This window comes from Alexandromys fortis, unplaced genomic scaffold (genome assembly GCF_014885135.2).
Source record: "Alexandromys fortis isolate MF-2015 unplaced genomic scaffold, M_Fortis_MF-2015_v1.1 scaffold_75, whole genome shotgun sequence".
Classification (NCBI taxonomy): domain Eukaryota; kingdom Metazoa; phylum Chordata; class Mammalia; order Rodentia; family Cricetidae; genus Alexandromys; species Alexandromys fortis.
Window position 1 is genome coordinate 1,619,344 of NW_026067956.1, and position 20,269 is coordinate 1,639,612.

General features: G+C 39.7%; 1 protein-coding gene across 15 annotated transcripts in view; it reads left to right on the forward strand.

Annotated features, from left to right (window-relative positions):
* The window catches only part of Hmbox1 (homeobox containing 1), a 144,412-nt gene that overhangs the window by 56,465 nt on the left and 67,678 nt on the right, over positions 1-20,269 (forward strand). For all 15 annotated transcript variants that reach the window (XR_007593596.1, XR_007593597.1, XM_050152298.1 and 12 more), the window contains exons 3-4: positions 5,971-6,420; positions 15,597-15,682. Coding sequence is in view for 13 of the 15 variants with exons in the window: in XM_050152298.1 (XP_050008255.1) it covers positions 5,971-6,420; positions 15,597-15,682 (536 nt within the window). In the remaining 2 variants the exon portion in view is untranslated. The remainder of the gene's footprint in view (positions 1-5,970; positions 6,421-15,596; positions 15,683-20,269) is intronic.

The following is a 20,269-nucleotide window of genomic DNA, read 5'->3' on the forward strand; positions in this document are numbered from 1 at the left end:
TGCCTCCCAAGTGCTGGGATTAAAGGCAGTCACCATTGTCTGACCCTATTTTGTGTTTTGAGACAGGGTCTTGTGTAGCACAGACAACCCTCAAAACTTGCTACATGGCCAAGGATAACCCTGAACTCCTAGTCTCCCTGCCTCAGCCTCCTAAAGTTTCTGAGGAGTGGGTCAGTAACATGAACAAACCTCAGAGGACTGTACTTAATGTACAGTTTTGGTACATCTTAACCACACAGTGAGTTCCTAAATTTTTGAAGCTTAGGTGTTCAGTTAGTGCAGTACTGGTTTCTATGGGAAGTAAAGCCTACGACCCAGGTGTACCTTTAGGGGAGTGACAACGTCTGTTGATACTCACCGTAGAGATCTGCAAGATCACGAAGAGGACACATGGAGGTCACCTTGATTGACTGCTGAATGCTTAGCCCAAAACAGAACATCTGTGCCATCCTGACCAAGGCCTTGCAAGGCCCAGAACGTTGAAGAGAGGAAGCAGAAGGACTGTGGGACCCACAGGACAGAGGAGTGCAGTGGGAATGCTCCCTTCTGTGACATGAATGCAGTAGCCAGCGCATTGTATACACATTATTGTCACAATTTTTTAAAAGAATTCATTCAATTAAATTAGCAAAATTAAGGAATGTATTGACAAATGAAAGCAGCAATAAGATTTTTTTTTTCCTGTGGGATTTTTTTTTATTTGTTTTCTTTTGTTTCTTTTTCAGCACTTGCTGCTGGAGGGCAGTGCTGATAACAGCAGGTGAAGTGGCAGAGCTTTCCAGTTGTCAAACTTAAATGTTTTGAAGGCTAGTAGTTCTAGTCAGCAACTTTCTACAGGGTCTGGGGAGCTGTAATGTGACATTTCTAAAAGAAGGGAGAGTTCTCAAGTGAATGGGGGTTGACTCCAGATTCTCATGTACAGGACTCTGATGAGAATTAATATTCTCTGGCCTGTACGCTCAGTATTTGGGACACAAAGGATGAAGGAGCGTGTGTTCAAGTCCAGCCTGAGCTACATAGCAAGAATCTGTCTCAGACATGTCAAAACAACAAAGTACTTTACCCTCCAAGAGTAAAAGGAGGAGCTTCATGAGCTGCATCCTCAGATGATGGACATCAACTCTGCTGTATCTTATAAACGTATTTGTTATGTATGGCAGTCTTTGCAATCGTTTTAAAGCTGCATAACAGATTATCCTCCAAACTGCACAAAATGGAGCTCAATCGGTACTAATTTAAAAGAACACTAAGCTTGATTGACACACTGGAATGGAATATAATTATACATTTCATAAAATCTTTTTATTATGAAAGGGACATTTACAGGTGGTCTATAGCCATAGGCTGTTCTTAGGCTTTAGAGGGTTTACCTAATAATTTGAACTAAAGAATCATTTTACACTGCAGTGAGGCTCAGTTCACTGTAAAACATTATTTCTTACTTACTCTTACATGTCATTTTCTTTCTTGAAGCCACATATTTGATAGAGGTAATAATGAAGAGAGGGAGCGATGTATATAAATAGTAAGTAGGGCCTGGAATGTCTGAATCATCCTACAGTGACCACATAAAGCGAAATGAGTTCTGCCTAGTCATTCTGGACAAGATAAAAACAGCAGAAATGGCCAGGCAGTGGTGGCGCAGCCTTTAATCCCAGCACTCGAGAGGCAGAGGCAAGCGGATATCTGTGAATTCGAGGCCAGCCTGGTCTACAAGAGCTAGTTTCCAGGACAGGCTCCAAAGCTACAGAGAAACAGAAACCTTGTCTCAAAAAAAAACAAATAACGAACAGCAACAACAAAAAAACCAGCAGAAATGATCTGAGACAAAACTTTGTCTAAAAGTTAACTGTTGATGCTTTGCGGTTCATGTCATTTTTGCCCCTGTGATTTCAGTGCTAATTAATCGTTTCTTAATACTTTAGTTAAACTCTTCTGTTGTCTGTCTTTGGAATATCACTTATAAAGTATATCCCAAGCCTGTGGCTTGTCTAGAAAGGTTTTAGGTATTATTGCAAAATATGGTCTAAATATCTCAAGATGTACTGTGGTCTTACAGTATCAGTTTAGGAACTGAGCTTTAAGTCCTGAACTGAATTGTTCTTTTCAAGTTTAATCTTTGTCTATCCTATTCGAGTGTCAAAATTCTTAAATTATTTTCAGTTAGTGTTAGCTGGAGCCTACATTCAAATTAGTAATTTAAAGCAAAACTGCCCCTTATCCTGTAAGTGATCTTTGTGTATCAGAAAAGTAATTTAACTCCTCAATGTCATCTTTTGTCATGGGAGGACATCCTAGATGACCTTTAAAGGTCATTTGCTGCTGTTATTTTATGAAACTGCTTACAGTACTAGGTAAATTCTGAGAAGTACAAGTGGAATATGGCATAGTATATCCCGTCATGTGTATCAATGTGCATTGGCATCTTATTCTCTGTGTCCACAAGAGCTTCTAATCATTTGTGTGTGCTTGTGTTTTCTTGTTGTGTGCGTGATGTGATCCTACTCAGGATGCTGTTGTCCTCCTAAGTCACTCTTTGGATCCTGGCAACTGACCTCTGCGTTAGCTCCCTTGGCAGTTGGGGCTGTTCTTGGTACAAATTACAGATATCCATTTAAACACAGTGAAGTGTAAAGGGAAACTGATTGTTTCACCAAATGACAGAAGAGCAGAATTGTTAGAAGCTTAATAATTACAGGGCAACAGTAGGATGCTGCGGGGTTTTCCCCTTGTTCTCTGCATTTTTTGGTTATCTGCTTTATTCTTCCAGCAGCTCCTGCTTCACGAAAGTATTCCTATGACTTAGCACACTTATACTAACTGTCCAGCTTACCATAGTCTAAGTAGACTGTTTTGAAGAGAGCCCAGTTTCTATTCCTGTGATTGTCTGTTCACCAGAAGTTGATTTCTGTGAAGAGCTGACCCAAGAACATGATTAGGTGTTCTGGGTAATCAAGGTAATAGGTGAGCCCTATTGCTCCCCTTATGATGGATGATACCGGAATAAAAGTGGTTTTCTGTTGTTAATGGATCCTAAATGGTGTAAAGTATTTCAGATACTGTGAATTCTTTGCTCATAGATAGAAGGAGGCTTGAAGAACTGCACATGACTTGTGATCCACACTGACTGAACAGGATAGGAAAATATGGTTAACTTTCCTGCATCTAGATAAAATAGTTCTTAAAGTTAGACATCTAAGGGAAGAACAGTTTGTGAAATACTTTGATTAGATGAAGACTGAAGGTACCAAAACAGGGCTTTTATTTTAAAGGGAAAGTACCTATGAAGATGAAAAAGTAATTATGAGGGGAAACTAGAATTTGCCAAGCCAGTAAATTCAGGGGTAAATTATTTTGATTTGGCAACTATTTAAAAAAAAAATGGAGCCAGAGAGGTAGCTCTGTGGCTCAGAGTGAAAACTGCTCTTAAAGAGTGCTTGAATTTTATTTTAAGACAGGTCTCACTAGTTACAGGATGGCCTTGAACTTGGTCTGCTGCCCACGTGGGCTGTAGAAGTTGTCTTTCTGCCGCCAGGCTGGCCTGAGACTTTCTGACAGGTACAGAGGTATCCTAAGCCCCGGTTTCCTTAACAGTTCATACTGTGACATTAAAACAAAACAAATAAGTCGTATCTACCACAGAGACTTGCTGTGAGGATTACATGAGGCTATACTGTATGAAATATCTGTGCAATTTCTTAATTCAATTGGATTTTTCTACAGTACTGTCCAGGGGTTGAAGAAATAGTAAGCTCGCCACAAGGCTTAGGGGACTGTCTAGAGCACATTTGTCTTTAATGGATAAGAAAATGTCTTGAGCGCTGGAGAGATGGCTCAGTGGTTAAGAGCATTGCCTGCTTTTCCAAAGGTCCTGAGTTCAATTCCCGGCAAATACATGGTGGCTCACAACCATCTGTAATGAGGTCTGGTGCCCTCTTCTGGCCTGCAGACAAGCACACAGACAGAATATTGTATACATAATAAATAAATAAATATTTTTAAAAAATGTCTTGACCTCTGTTTCTCTTAGTAATTATTTATTTCAAGGTTATTCCATGCCACATATCATATCTGTGACTAGAAAATACAGATTAGAATAGAAATGGTTATCATTTTCAAAAATATTGAATTCAAAAATCAGATTTTAGGGCCAGAGAGACATGGTCAGCAGTTGTGAGCACTTGATGTTTGCAGAAGACCTGGGTTGGGTTTTCAGTCCCCACATGATAGCTTACAAAACTTTTTGTAACTCCAGCTCCAGGACATTCATTGCCCTCTTCTGGCTGCTCCTGTTACTGCATACATGTGGTGCCCATACATACATGCAGACTGACACTCATTACAAAATTATAGACAAATACATAAATCTTTTTAAAAGTCAGCTATTATTTAAAAAGTAATTCAAAGAGAGAATGTTTTTATGATGTAGCTAATGTCTTAAAATACCAAGTTTCTCTCTAAGAAAACATTTTCTAGTGTTCTACAGTGTCTTATGCTAATTTAGGTAGAAACATGTAGAACCAATTTTCAAGACATGAATAGCTCCAGTTGGCTGTACATATGAGGGATCAATTCAGAGAGCATGTCGCAGAGATGAGAAGCTCACGAGACTGCAAAGCTAAAAAGTAGAAGCAGTGCTTGGTGTGTTGTTATATTTGTATAACCAAGTGTTTGTGTAGTCACTAGCATTTGCTTAAACTAAGCCAAGCGAAACAGTTTTCACTGAATGACCTAACAGTTCTTTGTCAGGTTTTGCTGATACTTGGAAAAGCAAGATAACACAGACTTTTCCACCAATTTTCCATTAATATGCTAATATGTATCAATATATTTTGAAATTGATAAAAATCTGTACATTACCACATAGTCTAAGCGTGATGCACTGTATGTTGTAGGAGGCTGCTTGTTTGTTCCCAGCTGCTCAGCCCCAAAGTAATTACAAAGAAACTATTCATTAAATCACTGCTTGGCCAATTAGCTCTAATTTCTTATTGGCTAGCTCCTACATCTTAATTTAACCCATTTCTATTAATCTACGTATTGACACGTGGTTGTGGCTTACTGGCAACGTTCTATCTGGTGGTGTCTGTCTCTGGCAAGACTACAAGACTTCTCCTTGACTCCGCCTTCTTTCTCCCAGCATTCAGTTTAGTCCCATCCCCCCCTCCTTGGCCCCCCTTCACCTAGCTCTGTTCTTCTAAACCACTGGCCAAAACAGCTTCTTTATTCATTAACCAATAAAAGCAACACATACAGAAGGACCTCCCACACCAACTATATGTACTTTACCTGATGAATTGGCATTTTAACATAATAAACATTTTGTTTTCAAATTTTGGTTGGTTACCAAAACTGAAAAACGTAATTTTTATTCCATTATAAATTAGGTTTTATGTTATAATTGATAGATTTCTACTAAGAATTTGTACCAATCCAAACCACAAAAAAAAAAAAAAAAAGAAGTCTATTAGGACTCATGTCTTTTTGTTTTCTTTCTTTCTTTCTTTCTTTCTTTCTTTCTTTCTTTCTTTCTTTCTTTGTTGTTGTGTTTGTGTATGTGTGTTATTAATACGTGTATGAAGGCATGTGGAGGCCAGAAGTGGACATTAGGTGTCTTCAGCAGTTGCTCTCTACCTTATTTTGAGACAGGGACTCTCACTGAAACCACAGCTCATTGACTAGCTTGACTGGCTGGTGGTCAGCAGGCCCCAGCGATCTGATCTCTACCTCTCCAGTGCTAGAACTGTCATGTGCTGCTGCTCTCAGCTTTTGCATTGGTGCATATGAACTTAGGCACTGCTGCTTACTCAACAAGCATGCACTTGACTGGGCCTCTCCCTGTCCCTTAGGGTTTTATATTCAATGAGCTGGTGCTGAGATCAAACCTCTTCTACTGAGGATTCTTGATGGTGAAATGTTTTTGTTAGTTGACAATAAAGGCATTTCATTTTTATCCATTTCTCCCTCCAGTTTGCTGGAAACCATGTCTCACTATACAGATGAACCCAGATTTACCATAGAACAGATAGATCTGCTCCAACGTCTCCGGCGTACTGGGATGACCAAACATGAAATTCTCCATGCATTAGAAACTTTGGACCGTCTTGATCAAGAGCATAGTGATAAGTTTGGAAGGAGATCCAGCTACGGGGGAAGCTCCTATGGGAACAGTACAGCCACAGCTTCCACGCAGACCCAGCACTCCGGAATGTCCCCATCACCCAGCAACAGTTATGATACCTCCCCACAGCCTTGCACTACCAATCAAAATGGGAGGGAGAACAACGATCGATTGTCCACATCCAATGGGAAGATGTCGCCATTTCGCTACAATGCAAACAGCATGGGTCAGAGGTCATATAGCTTTGAAGCCTCAGAAGAGGACCTAGATGTAGATGATAAAGTGGAGGAATTAATGAGGTTAGTTACTTTGCCTATTCTGAATTCCCCCCAAAGAGCTATGTTTTTAAGATTGTTTTTAAATAATAGCTTGTATTTCAAAAACTTACCGATAAGAACAATGGTTTCTCCCTCCCTTCTTTGGAATTGAAAGTAAAACTTGAAATTGTGGTTTTAGATCAAACTTTTTTTTTCTTCTCTACTTCAGCCCTTTGCCACATGATGAGGCTTTTCTGGTTTCTTGATTGTCCCAGGGCTTTCTCTATGTATGGTGTTAGCAGATAGTTTCTGACTGATAGTTTAGTTATTTAATTCAGTCCTTACTCCTTCATTGTAAATATTTTTCTGAGTGGTAAGATATATTTACCATGATGTAGAATACATGCACTTCTCATGTTTCTTTGCATCATTTCTATCAGTGCAACAATTTGAACAACTGTTGGGTCAGAAGTAATTTTCATAGATAGTATCCTGCCCCTAAATGTCTGAAGTTCTAATTTTAGTAGTAGGTGCAACACCCACATGTACTCCATACCTCATCAGTTGCCAAGTTAGCATGTGCACTTCGAGTTTAAACACACACACTACACGCATGCACACAAACACAGTGAAGCTGAAGTAATTTGGACTTTGTAGCAGACCTGGTTCGCTTTGAGGGTAACACACATGTGTTTCCTATCCTGTGTCCAGAACTAGGAACTTCTTGAAGCACATGGTGTGGGCTCGGTATGTTAGCTGAGTAGATAAATTTAGCCTAAACCATAAGGCTAAATAAGGATATGGAGCTAGTTAAGGGGATAAAGGTGTTTGGTGCCAAGCCAGAAGACTTGAGTTCCATCCCTAGAACCCACACAGTTGGAGGAAAGAACCAACTCCCGAAAGTTGTCCGCTGACTACAAGCATGCCATGACATAGTATAATCTTGTACATACACATACAGCCAGTAAGTGAGTAATTTTTAATTTTTTAAAATAGAATAAACAAAAATTTAAAAGTAAATTTTAAAATAAAAATAGAAATATGCATATTTTTAATTTAATTTTTTATTTTTCCTAGTTAATGAACCAAAAAAGGCATATCTTCAACCTGATTAAGAATATAAGCTGGATATGGTCACTTATGCCTGTAACTCCAACATTTGGAGGGCCAAGGCAGGAGGATTGCTTGAGTTCAAGGCTAGCGTGGTAACTTCCAGGCCTGTCTTGCCTACAGAGCATTGATTTTTCTTTCCAATAAGCATCAAAAGAAAAGCAGTACAGATGAGGCAGACTGGCAAATGTAGTGATGCCTCAGGGTGCAGCACACGTTTTCAGAGGCTTCACATTCTACACTAAGTGGTTAGAATTAGCGAGTTTTCACAAACAGAAATGCCAAAAGCAGTTTTTCAGAATATTTAGGTTGCTGTGTAAAAATGATTGCTTTGTGCTGGAGAAATGAACTCATTGGTTAAGAGCACTTGGTCTTGCAGAGAACCCGAGTTTGGTTCCGTAGCACCACCATCTATAACTCTCATAGGAGCTAAGAAACTTTCTGACCTTTGCATGCAAGCAAAACACTCATACGCCTAAAATAATCAAAAATTAAACATAAAAGGCGAGAGGCTGCAGATAAATTAGTTATAGTTGATAATGAACAGAATTGTAGACTTGTCAGAAGTAAAAACAAAAGTGATAACTGAGTTTTAACTAGTCCTGAAGATTTTCTGCCATCAGGACAGAATGACGGTGGCTTGACTGTGCTGTGTGGAGATCCATACTGTGGCACCTCAGTGAGGAGACAGCCTTTGGCACATGGCCTCTACTGAGATTGTTTTCAGGGTAGAGTTGTGACACATAGAATCCTTGGCTGCAGGGACGGTGAGGTACATGTAATGAAGAATGTCATACCTCATCGACAGTCAGTGTTAGCAAGCTTCTAGTACTCTGAAATACAAGAGATTAACGAAGCTTTTGGTTCCTCTTCAACTATTAACACAGGTGCCCAAGGCTCTGCTGTTGCTAATGACTTTCTTAGTGCTCAAGATTGAACCCAGGGCTTTATCTTCCACTGAGTCACAGCCTTGGCCCTAGATGGTTTTAGGAATTTAGCATCTGTCATTATTTAGAAAGGAGAATTATTTGGGCAAATTAATTACTTTAGTCACTGAAGTTTCATGAGATTTTAATTATCCCACGTAGAGAAGATAGTAAAATAGCATTTATTTGTTCAGGTGCTAGCTTGTTCTGTTTCTGCATGTTCACTTGGGTACAGTCTCATGGGAATAATGTGTGTTTCATCTGTGTGCTCTTAATTGTGTAGTTATTAGGATGCTTTCTTCTTCCCTTCCTTTGCTTCTTACTCAGAACTGCTCCTCTGACGTTTAGATGGCGAGGGCCCTCTAGACCTCTGGTCCCCTCCCTGTCCTCCACAATTGAGCTTCCCTCCACCCCAGCTCTACTCAGGTGTACCCTTTCTCACTGTGATCAAGTTTGCTCAAGACCTTCTTAGGACTCGGGGAAAAGTTGACTGACTGGCTGCTCACATGATGTTTGCAGTCCCAACAGCCATGCTGGGTGCTTGATCAGAGAACCTGAATTCATGAAAATTAGTAATCTGCTCAGGAAAGTTTGATTATTGGGTAACTGAGCCTAAATTATATCCCATGTCTTTATTATTATTTTGTTGCTCGTATATTTTTATCACTGACATTTTTTATGCCTATAGACTACATGAAGCTTTAGGAAAAGCAATAATTATAATTTTTCTAAACAATGTGAATGGCCTTTCTGGGCTTGCCCTGCTCCTTACCCGACATGTTACCTGCTACTTCAGATCAGTCACTTACTGTAAATAATGAATTCTTATTGGTGAGATCTTAGAGAAATTTTCAAACCGTAGCTCTTTCTGGGTATTCTGTGTCTGTCTAGTGATACACTGTCCTTCCTGTTTGCTAAACACTGACATGACAGTGACCTGGAATTGGTGGGCTCTAGTAGGAAGGATGGACACCTGAGGGCCTTCCTGCCTCCTGTGCTGTGTGAAAAATCCACCTCCTACTTGCCCACAGCCCCAGCCTGCAGGTACTCCACCCTAAGACATGCTTTGCAGATTTTGTTAATTCAGTGAATCTATATTACAGCATATAATTTGAAAGTATATAATGGAAATTTTGTGTGTGTGTGTGTGTTTAGCTTCATCAGGTTATAACTGTACCCTTGATCATTTGTTCAAGAGTCAGACATTTTCTTTTCTAGTTTTGAATTGAGATCAAAAAATGAAGAAGAAAGCCACACTAGCATGTAAATTCTCAGTAAATGGTTGCATGTGTCAACAGTGAAAGCCAACTCATTTTACATTAGGACATCTTAAGAGGCCCATTAGTATGTAAGTATATGCATAAGAATGTATGGCTACATCCACTAATAGAATATAGCAGTGTTTTCCTGCAGTCATGTATGCGTTATGAGATAATGTAAATGAGGCTTATTGAAATTAGTAATGTTATACGTTAAGCATGTTGCTCTATACCATTATATACCTCCTTTTTTTTAGAATTTTGTACAAAATTCTGCAGGTTCATACGAACTTGGCTATGTATATCGCTGACACTAAAACATGGGCCGAGCATCCTTGAGCCATGGTGTTTTAAAATTCAAAGCTTCTGAGCACTCTGGTTCACAAGTGAAAAATAATAGAGCACATTCCTAGACACAGAGTTATTTAAAATACTATCTCAAGTTACATTTAGTTTCTCTATATAATTATGTAAAACATAGTTGAATTCTGTATTTATACTTGGGCTCTGCCCCTAAGATATTCATTATAAATATGAAAATAGTCCCAGGTTTAAAAGAGAAAATCTGGAAAGGCTTCTGATCCGGCATGCTTCAGTGGGGGCGCTCAGCCTGTACTTACTCGTGCAGGCAGGATGCTCATGCTCTGTAGGAAGGTGACACCACTGAGTGGTGGTGCGCTCTCCCTCTATCTTCTGCATATAGAACAGCTCTCCCTGTAATGTTCTCTCTAAAAATTGTGCTTTGTATCTGCTCAGGGAGAAAGTCGTGAGTGTCTTTCAACTGTGAAATACACTGTGTCGGCTTCATCTTGGGGTGACTTTGAGCTAGCTCCCTTTATAACATCCAGAAGAATGCTGAGGGTGTGTTAACTCGAAGTATGAGTCATCCTAAAGTGTATTATTTTTAAAATATGAGCCCTTTAATATGCTTTCTTCCAGAAAACAAATCAGTGTCATTTTGAATAACCATAAATAACCTCTCCATCCTGATTTGGAAAACATAAATGTACTTGAAAATAAGAATTTAAAGCCGTTGTATAAATTATTTAGATCAGGGTTTCCATTTTACAGCCTTTAATCTCTAGAAAATTTTCACTCATTGAACAAATTAACTTTTATTATATGAAAAATCCATGCTGACTATGACAGAATCTTTGTACTAAAGAACTTTCCAGGCTAGTAGGATAGATGGGCTATAGAATAGCATTTTGTCCATACTATAATTGTTGTGATAGCTTTGTTCAGAGATCTTTCTTTGTAAGCTATGATGATCAGAGAGAACTTACCTAGATAGATGACAGTTATATCATATCTTCTTAATCTGAAAGCCAGGTGTGGCAGTAGCCCTCTGGAATATGAGTACTTAGAAGGTGGAGGCAGGAGGCTTGCTGGGAGTTCAAAAGCAGCCTCGGCTCTGTAGCAAGACCATGCTCAAAACAAAACAAAGTAAGGAGCATTAGAATCAGGACAGGGTGGTGATGCCACTAGATCCCAGCACTCTAGAGGCCTAGGCAGCAAAACCTCTTTTTCAAAGTGATCCTGGGTTAGACCCCTGCCCCATACTCCTATTCTCAGATACAGACACATATAAAATTTTTGAAAGTGTTTTGTCAAAAAGGCATTCCTGATGAAATCTTACATATATATTAGAAAGGGTTAATGGTGATGTTAACTAGTTTAAAAGGAAGGCAGTGGTGGTTCTCGTCCTGCTGAGAAGTCCACTGGATGAACAGTGCAGCGGTTTGAGAACAGCAGCAGGAAGATGTGGCGTGCACTTCAGGTGCCTCAGCTGAGACCAAGTGCTTGCTTACGTTGGAAGTAAAAAGTGAAACCAGAGAAATAACTGGCTTGTTCTTTAATTCACTAAGACTCCAGGAGTGGACAGCCTTGAGGTATGTGAGATACTAGGTGCAGTGGAAGAAAGGATTCATTCTATTTCGGCAACATGTCAGACTGCCAACAACGGGAGGAAATACGAAATAGAAGACGAGAGAGAGAAAGAGAGAGAGAGAGAGAGAGAGAGAGAGAGAGAGAGAGAGAGAGAGAGATCTGTGTAAGTGATCTTTCACGCTAGCAAATAGGTGATTCCACAAGGTAGAATGGCAGTCACAGGAGCGGGTGAAGAAGACAAAGAGCCAAGCCAACCCAGTAGAATGAACTGGACAGTGAAGGCAAGCGATGTTACTGTTTTTGCAAATACCTAGCGAACCCAAGCAAACAGGCGTTCTTCTAAAGTGATTTAGAGCACTTTGTACATGGTGCTTTGAGGCACCTGGTTTGAGATGTTAACTTCAGTCTGACAGATACCGTTGACCATTTGGTTCTTCTTTTCTGTGGACCCTGTCTGACTGTTTTATAGAAATAATAGTTTGTGTTTATCTGGTACATTTACAATTTCAGAACTTTCTACCTCAAAGAGAGTTCCTTTGCACATATTATATGCATGTATGTGTATATATGAATGATATATTGTATTTATATCATTCAGTTTTTTATGTCATTGCTTGGAAGAACATTTTAAAGGCTCCTCCACCCCCAATGTTAGAGATTGAACACAGGGTCTTGTGCATGCTGGGGACACGTACTGCCACAGGCTATATCCATGACCTCTGAAAATCCAACAGGAATGGAGGAGAGGAGAGGAGAGGGAAAGGACCAGCTGGAGTTGAGAAGGGGAGAGGAAGAGGACCAGTAAGAGTGAAGAAGGGATGAGGATGGGGGCATGGCAGCCAAGGGACTGGATCAAAGTGCATTATACACATGTGTGAAAATGCCATAGTGAGACCCATTATTTTGCACAATTAATATACACTATAGAAATGCAAATCTTTGGAATGAGTGTGTTAATGTTCTTGTTTTCACAAAGGGTAAAGCTAGAGCACAACCTTATTAAGTGGCTTTCCTTCGCATGTTTTTGTCTTTTAAGAAGTGGGGGGAGGGGGAGCTGGAGATTGAGACCAGGGTGGGTCTTATGATGCTAGCCAGGCATTTAGGCTTTTAGCCACACCCCAGTCTTTTTTTTTTTAAATTGTTTTTCAAAAAGTATCTATGGTAAAGCAGTGAAGAATGTCTGTTTAAACTTACTGTGAATACTTTAGAAACCTGCATAATATATAAGAATGGATTCTTGGAGGTGGTGAGTGGGTTGCTGCTTTCTGAACACTGGGGACTCCTCCTGTCTTGCTGCAGTCCTTTATGCCACGCTGCAAGGCTGTGAGTAATTTAGGCTGCTTACATAGTTGAGTTTATCTGTTCTGTATGATTTAGTGTCTGCTCTAGGTGCATTTGATTTAAAATGAGTTGGTTTAAATTTGATTTTAAATTATTAGTCAAGAAAATACCATTTGCTCATTTTGCCTGTAAAAGTACATTTTTAAATTTAATCTGAACAATTATTCTCAAATATAGTTTCATTTTCCAAGATCATTTGGTATATTGAAATGCAATAGTTTATATAAAAAAATTCAACTTAATTTTGAAGGTATGTCAGAAGACAAATTATTTGGTTTGTGTACAAGAGCAGTCTGAAATAGCTACTGCTAAAGTTGTCTCTTGCTCATAATTGGTCCAGAGTCCAGAGACAGGCATTTTGAAAGAAATGTAGTCAGCATGTAGATTGGAATCTAAATAAGTTTGTGAAATTTTAAATATTAAATTAGGCAGCTAAATTTTTGTTTTCTTGTAACCGCTTGACTGTGATTTCCAATCAGTAACTCAGGGATGTTATAGAGCTACATATTGGATACTCAATATTCCATCTCTACTCTTTTTCAAAATTCCCCAAAGCAGGGACATGGCCCAGATAGTGCTGTGCCTGCTGCACAGCAATGAGGAACTAAGTTCATGTCTTCAGCACCCACATAAAAAAATCAGGCAGTGGTGGCCTGTGCCTTTAGCCCTGAGGGGATCCCTGCAGCTCATTGGCCAGCCAGTTAAGCAAACTAGTGAGCTCTGAGCTCTGGGCTCAGAGAGAAGCAGAGACTCACGTGTGCAGGCTATGGTGAGTACAGCTCCACAGGGAGCATGGCACCCCCAACAGAGTGCATAGCACTTCCAGGTGAGGGGCTGAAAGACCTAGCTACTTGAAATTGCAGAATGGTATCATGTTCTGATAAGATACTTCTTTTTCTACTCAATCTGCAGTGAGACTTGAGCCCTATGAAATTTGTGGTTTGTTCACAAAATAGTTTTTAAAAGTTTGTGATGTCTGTCTTAGATCAAAGGTCAAAGGTTTTATTGTGAATAGCTAGTGGTTAACGTTTTTAGACTTTGCCAAGAGGCAAAATCAACAGTATGGTATAGACACAACAGTATGGTATAGACACAACAGTATGGTATTGACACACTACACAAGAGAGAGAGCTGGGAAGGGTAGCACACAGCTACACACCTAGCACTCAGGAAGCTGAGACTAGGTGATCTGTAAATTCAAGGCCAGCACTATACACTAATAGACCGTGTCTCAGGAAACTAAAAATGAGAGAGAGGAGGAGAGAGAAATGGCCACAGCCTTTCTTGACAAAATCCAACATGGAGCTTGTACTCTTAACACCAGGAGACTGAGATGGGAGGATTGCCTTGTGTTTGAGCACCACCTAGACTAAATAGTTTCAGGCTCGCCTAGTGAGTGAGTTCCAGTCAGGCAGTGGTGCATGCATTTAATCCCGGCACACAGGAGGCAGAGGTAGGAGAATAGTTCAAAGCCAGCCTGGTCTGTAGAGCGAGTTCCAGTACAGCCAAGGCTACACTGAGAAACGAGAGAGATAGAGAGAGACAGACAGACAGACAGAGAGATTGAGTCCCTGCATCAAAATATGAAAAAAAAATTTAATATGGAATTGTAGTAGTTGTATACGGTATGGGAAGTTTATACAATGTTTGTAAAAATAAAAGGAAGAATGATTTTTTTTAAAAAAATTATTTGCAAAGGTCCATCTGAGAAAGATTATTAGTTTGTGATTTATATGAGGGCAGATGGCAGCAGACGGACTTGAGCCGAGTTCCTCAATCTGCTGACCTTGTTTAGATAAGCTACCATGATTCTGTCAATTTTCATCTTGAACAAGAAACAATGTTCTGGTTTTATAGTCTTTAGGCTCCGATTTAATTTTTATTTATTGTTTGTTTTGGTGAAAGAATGAGTTGTTCTTTGTTATTCTTATGGATGTCTGGTCTATGAATGCATGCTGACTTTCTAAATAGTTTGTAGTGGACCAAGAGTACTACCAAGGTTGAATTACTATACTTAGTTTTTAGTGTTAACTATTTTGTGTATTTATTACATGTAATATGAAATTAATAATTACTTTTAATATGAAACTGTTACTATTTCAAATCATCCCACAATCTTTGGGGAGGGACTTATGCAGAAGGGAGGGAGAGGAAGCAGCTAAGGGTGTTTCTTACAGTGCTAGTGTTTTCAGTTGTAAAAGTGGTGTTCATCTGCCCCTGACGTATTTCCAAGATTTTAAGATGAGTGTCACTCTGCAGTTCCTCCACTAACCTGCAAACCCACAATCTACTTTCAGCTGATTTTCAATGCTGCTGCTTTTTATTTTTCCAGGACTTCTATGTATGATTTATTCCCCGATATTGAGACCATACATACTGCATATGGCAACCTTATTCCTAATTTAGATCATACACAGCATGCAATTAATGGTCCTCCCACATGAGACTTGTATCCACAGTGGCATTCACTGAGGTGTCTGTCTGATGGTGTGATGTTTCAGGACTGGAGTATTTGGTGTTTCTTGGTTTGTTGTAATTTCATATTTTCACCTAAGTTTAGTCTGTTCCCCTTTTATTTTTGTGTCCTTCCTTTCTGTGTTCTCCCCACCTCTCTGCTTCACCTTTCTTTTAGCAAAGATGAGGATTTCTACCTTCAACATACATTGTTGGTCTTGTCTTCTGTTTTTGTTAGGAGGGACAGCAGTGTGATAAAAGAGGAAATCAAAGCCTTTCTTGCCAATCGGAGGATTTCCCAAGCAGTTGTTGCACAGGTAACAGGTAAGAGCCGGAGAGCCCTTTATTCTAGAATCATGTCTCGTCTCTGCCGTCTGTGCAGGTGTTGGACTATCGCTCACATTTCCGTGCTGCAGCCCTCTGGCTTGGGCATGGTGACGGAAGCCTGGGATTTAAACCAGTGTCTCTGATAGCAAGGACATGCTCCAGTCATTTTTATTTTTAAAACTTGTGTTAGTAAATTTTGTAACGTCAATAATAAGAAAAAAAATCCCTATTTTATAATTGAAACAGGGATGTCGTTTCCTCTTGATTATGATAGCGCCTGTGACACATGCACACCAGCTGCTCTCTGTGTCTTTATTTTTAAAAGCTTTGCAGTCCTCTCAATTAAATCTAGGACTTTACCAGTAAAAAGTGACTCATGAGGAAAACGCAAGTCTTTGTTTTCCTTTTTTGTTTTGGGGGTTTGTTGTTGGGACTTTGGTTTTGTTGTTGTTTGTTGTTTTTTGTCTTTTCTTGAGACAGGGTGGCATGCATGCAGTTGAGGCTGGCCTCAAACTCACGCTGTGGCTAATAATGACCTCTTGCGGCTGGGATATATGAACCTCCCCATCCCCTACTGAAAACTGTGTCTTTTGAATGACCTTTTCTGTATGTGAAAAATTTTCTCACACCCCTCTTAAGAAGATGAGGGTCACCATTGTCTTTTTGTTGTTGTTGTTTCTATCCCATCCCATTCTCCACCCGATACAGACCTCACCCTGACCTGTGGTGTATATGTATCATTTTGGAACTCTTGAAATCTGGGTGTAGGTATGCCATCACTGTTCATGTGTGCCTGTCCTTAGTTATAAAGCCCTAGAGGAACCAGAAGTTCTTCTAATACATTTACATTTGCTGTGTTTTTTTTTAAATACTTATTTATTTATTATGCATACAATATTCTGTCTGTGTGCATGTCTGCAGGCCAGAAGAGGGCACCAGACCCCATTACAGATGGTTGTGAGCCACCATGTGGTTGCCGGGAATTGAACTCAGGACCTTTGGAAGAGCAGGCAATGCTCTTAACCACTGAGCCATCTCTCTAGCCCCATTTGCTGTGTTATTATACTTTCTGCACTGACAGTGCAAGTAATACCATCACCACCCCTTTTTGCTCACACTTGCAAACTTATGCCTTGGGGCATCTTAGGCCCTTGCCTCGGTTTTCATACTTTGTGGTTACAGGTTGGCATCTGAGCTCCTCCAGGTGTTCCTTCTGTGGTGGAAATGCTGGTACATACTGAAGTAAATATTCTTAAGAGGTTGTCCCTGCTTAGTAATTGATTTAAAAATGTAACTTCAGAGTTAAAAGTATTTCATCCCCTGTACCTATGTCAGCCAACCCTTTATATTTATACATACATGCAAGTGTATATATTTTACCAGTAATATTCTTTTATAAACAATGTCTTTGTTACTGGTAAAAAGACTTTTAAACATGTCCTCTGTATAGAAGTCTTAATGGTAAAGAAAGGTGTGTGAATTTAATGTTTAAGTCTTTAAATATTTGCCAGTGGGATGTGTAAGATAAATTATTAATCTTTATCTTAAAAAACTAAGTTACAGTGCTTAACACACTATGAGGGCAAGTCGTGCGGGTGTTACTGAAACTCGTGATGTGGTAGTTTATGCCATGATGGGGATCTTGTCTTTTTGTACCTTTGCTTTAGCCTCTAGTCTAGGACTATAAGCAATATATGTCCTAGTTCGCAAACCTGGGTGCATGGGGGGGAGGGGGAGCAAGACGAATTTGTAACATGATAGAATCGCAAGGTTGTTTTTGTTCAGAAGAGAATATTTCTGAGTATTGAATATACTGAATCTTGAATCATCTTAGACATGAGTGTGTGTAGGACAGAAGACAGCTTGAGTAAATCAGTTCTCTCCTTCAACTATGTGAATCCTGGGATCAAACTCACCTTGCCAGGCTTTGTGACAAATTCCCTTACCCTCTGAGCTAGCCCTTGTCTTGGACTTGTAAAATAGTGGCTTTGGATGAGTGTCCAACATTGTTGCAAATCATAAAAAGATACCTATAAAGGTCTTCCTTATGCCAGATAGGGTGGCATATCTAAAAGCATTGTTTCATAATGAGTTAAACACAGTATATCAAATATTTCCATTTTAGAAAGGGAAACTGAAAGAGGTTTTACATCTTGCTATTCAAAATACAGTCCAGGAAATAGCAGTTTTGGCATTAGCTGAAAACTTGTTAGACATATAGGAATACACGATGGCACCTCTGAATCTACTGAAGTAGAATTTACATTTCAGCCAGATCCCCTAAGTGATTTAGGTTGGAGAAGGATTGTTCTAGGAAACTGGAAAACTTTGCAAACATGAGTACCAGTTGGTAGGCATTGATTATTATCATTGCCTCATTCAGTAATACCATCCCCCGTTTGAGAAAGGAGGAGCTGAGATACACTTAGACATTTGTTACCTGTTGTACACATGGCCTTCCTTTCACCACTGTAATGATGGGATGTTGTTAAAAATGTCTTCCCCATTTCAGCTTCACCTCAAAGAGGTTTCCCTCTTTGTTTTTGTTCCAAAGGATTGGGTTTACATTTCTGTGAACCTACCTTTGGCTCTTCATTGTCTAAAACAAGAAATTAAAAAAAGAAGCATTTATTTTTGTGTGTTCCTGCATGAGTGTCACAGTGTATGTGTTGGGGTGAGAGTTTCTTTTTTCTTCTATCATGTGTGTTACAGGGATTGAACTCAGGTCATAAGCCTTGGCAGCAAGCACCTTTATCCACTGAGCCATTCTGCCAGTCCAGGAAATTCTTATAATGCAACCCCCACATCCATTTTTATTGCCATCTTCTATTATGTATATTCACATAGCTGAATTTAACAACTTGTAGTTTTGAGAGTCCAGCTCATTTGTATGCTCCCAAATTCTTGGTTTACTAGAAGGCCTTTATCTCCCCAGCATAGCTCTATCCGTTCCTACTAACCGCACCTCATTCTGTTAGGGCGGCATTCTGACATTCTGACATTGGTTTAATCCTCAACTAAGTGATGCAGTTTCTTCAGAGGGTCTGTCACTGTCCTTTTGCCTGGAACATTTCACACCTACCTTGCCATCTGATAGATCTAGCTGAAGCACAAAGGAGCTGGGTGTGTTTAGCTCAAACCACACGTCAAAAGGTACACTGAGGCACTGTTTCAGGGATGATTGCTTGCTCAACAGTCCCATCCATTTTTGTGGGTAAGAAAGTTGCAGGATTTTTTTTTTTTTTTGCTATTTTGTTTTAATCTACAAAACAGGAAAATGAGGAAATTAATAGGCAGGCTAATCTACTTTTTATCTATTGGCTAACTCACTGAGTTGTGCTTCTCATGTATTATGAATTAATCACATTTGTGTCCCGGCCTGTCCAGCCAGGAAGCTAACAGAAACAGCACTTCTCGTGTCTGGGAAGAACAATGAGTTAGTGAAGCCCTTATGACTGACCCACTCAGGGGAGGGTGAGCCTGGTTTAGGAAGCCTTCCCATCCCTGGAATATCTGGCCATTTACCTAGACATGCTTTTCTATTGTTCTATAGCAGATTCTCTGAAAGTCATTTGAGTTCAACTCTAATATGTGGAATCAACCTTAAGATAAAATCAGAGCGGATGGTGCCTAACAACAGAAAATGCTAAATAAAAAAGTATAGCAAGGTGCAAAATTCCAACACATGTGCTGTTCCAGAAGTAAATGCAGAGGCTGCTTTTTATAGATCTGGAGGGCTTCTATAATAAGATAAACAAGAAGTGCAGGGGTGGGGTCTGTATAAATAATATCCTGCTGATAGGAGAAATGACAGTGTAAACAGGATATAATAACAGTGCCTGCCGAATTCCCAGCATGTTATTTGTAGATTCCGTCACAGTCGCAGCTGCTCCCACCATGGGTGGATTTTTACCTCTGCAAGAGGTCGGCCAAGATTCTAGCTTCTCACTAACAATGATAGGGTGGTGAGCATAGCCTTGGCATTAGTAATAAACACTTGCATTTTATATTCACTGTCAGTAAAATGTTTTCTTAGGCTGTTTAAGAATTTCTAAAACAAACAAAAAAATTTAATGACCTCTGGGAATAAATGAGTAAATATACAAAGGTTGATGAGTATTATCAGCCAAAGAAATATACTAATTGGTGTCATGTCTTCTGGGGGAAAAATGAATACATGGGAGAAGAAAATGTTAGCATCTCTGAATTTTAAGAACTTTATTATAATTGTGTTGAATTGCTGGGGTAAGCAGACACTGAGTTCATTTTTTTCTGTCTTTTAATCATCTTGTGACCCACAGCCTCATTTTCCTTACTTATAAGATGTAGGACTTTGACTCAATAATTGTTCTCTTAGTCATTGTAACAAAATGTCATAAACGGGGTAGTATACAAACATAGAGATGTATTTCTCATGGTTCTGGGGTCCAGGAAACCCTGAGCTACGGCAGGTTCCATGCCTGGGGACTGCCTGCTTTTCTGGCTCATACACTCCTCGTTCTTGCTGGGTCTTCTCATGGTGGAAGGGGTGAAGGTGCTAATCCTGTTCACGAAGGTCTGCCCACATGACTTGGTCCTCCAAAG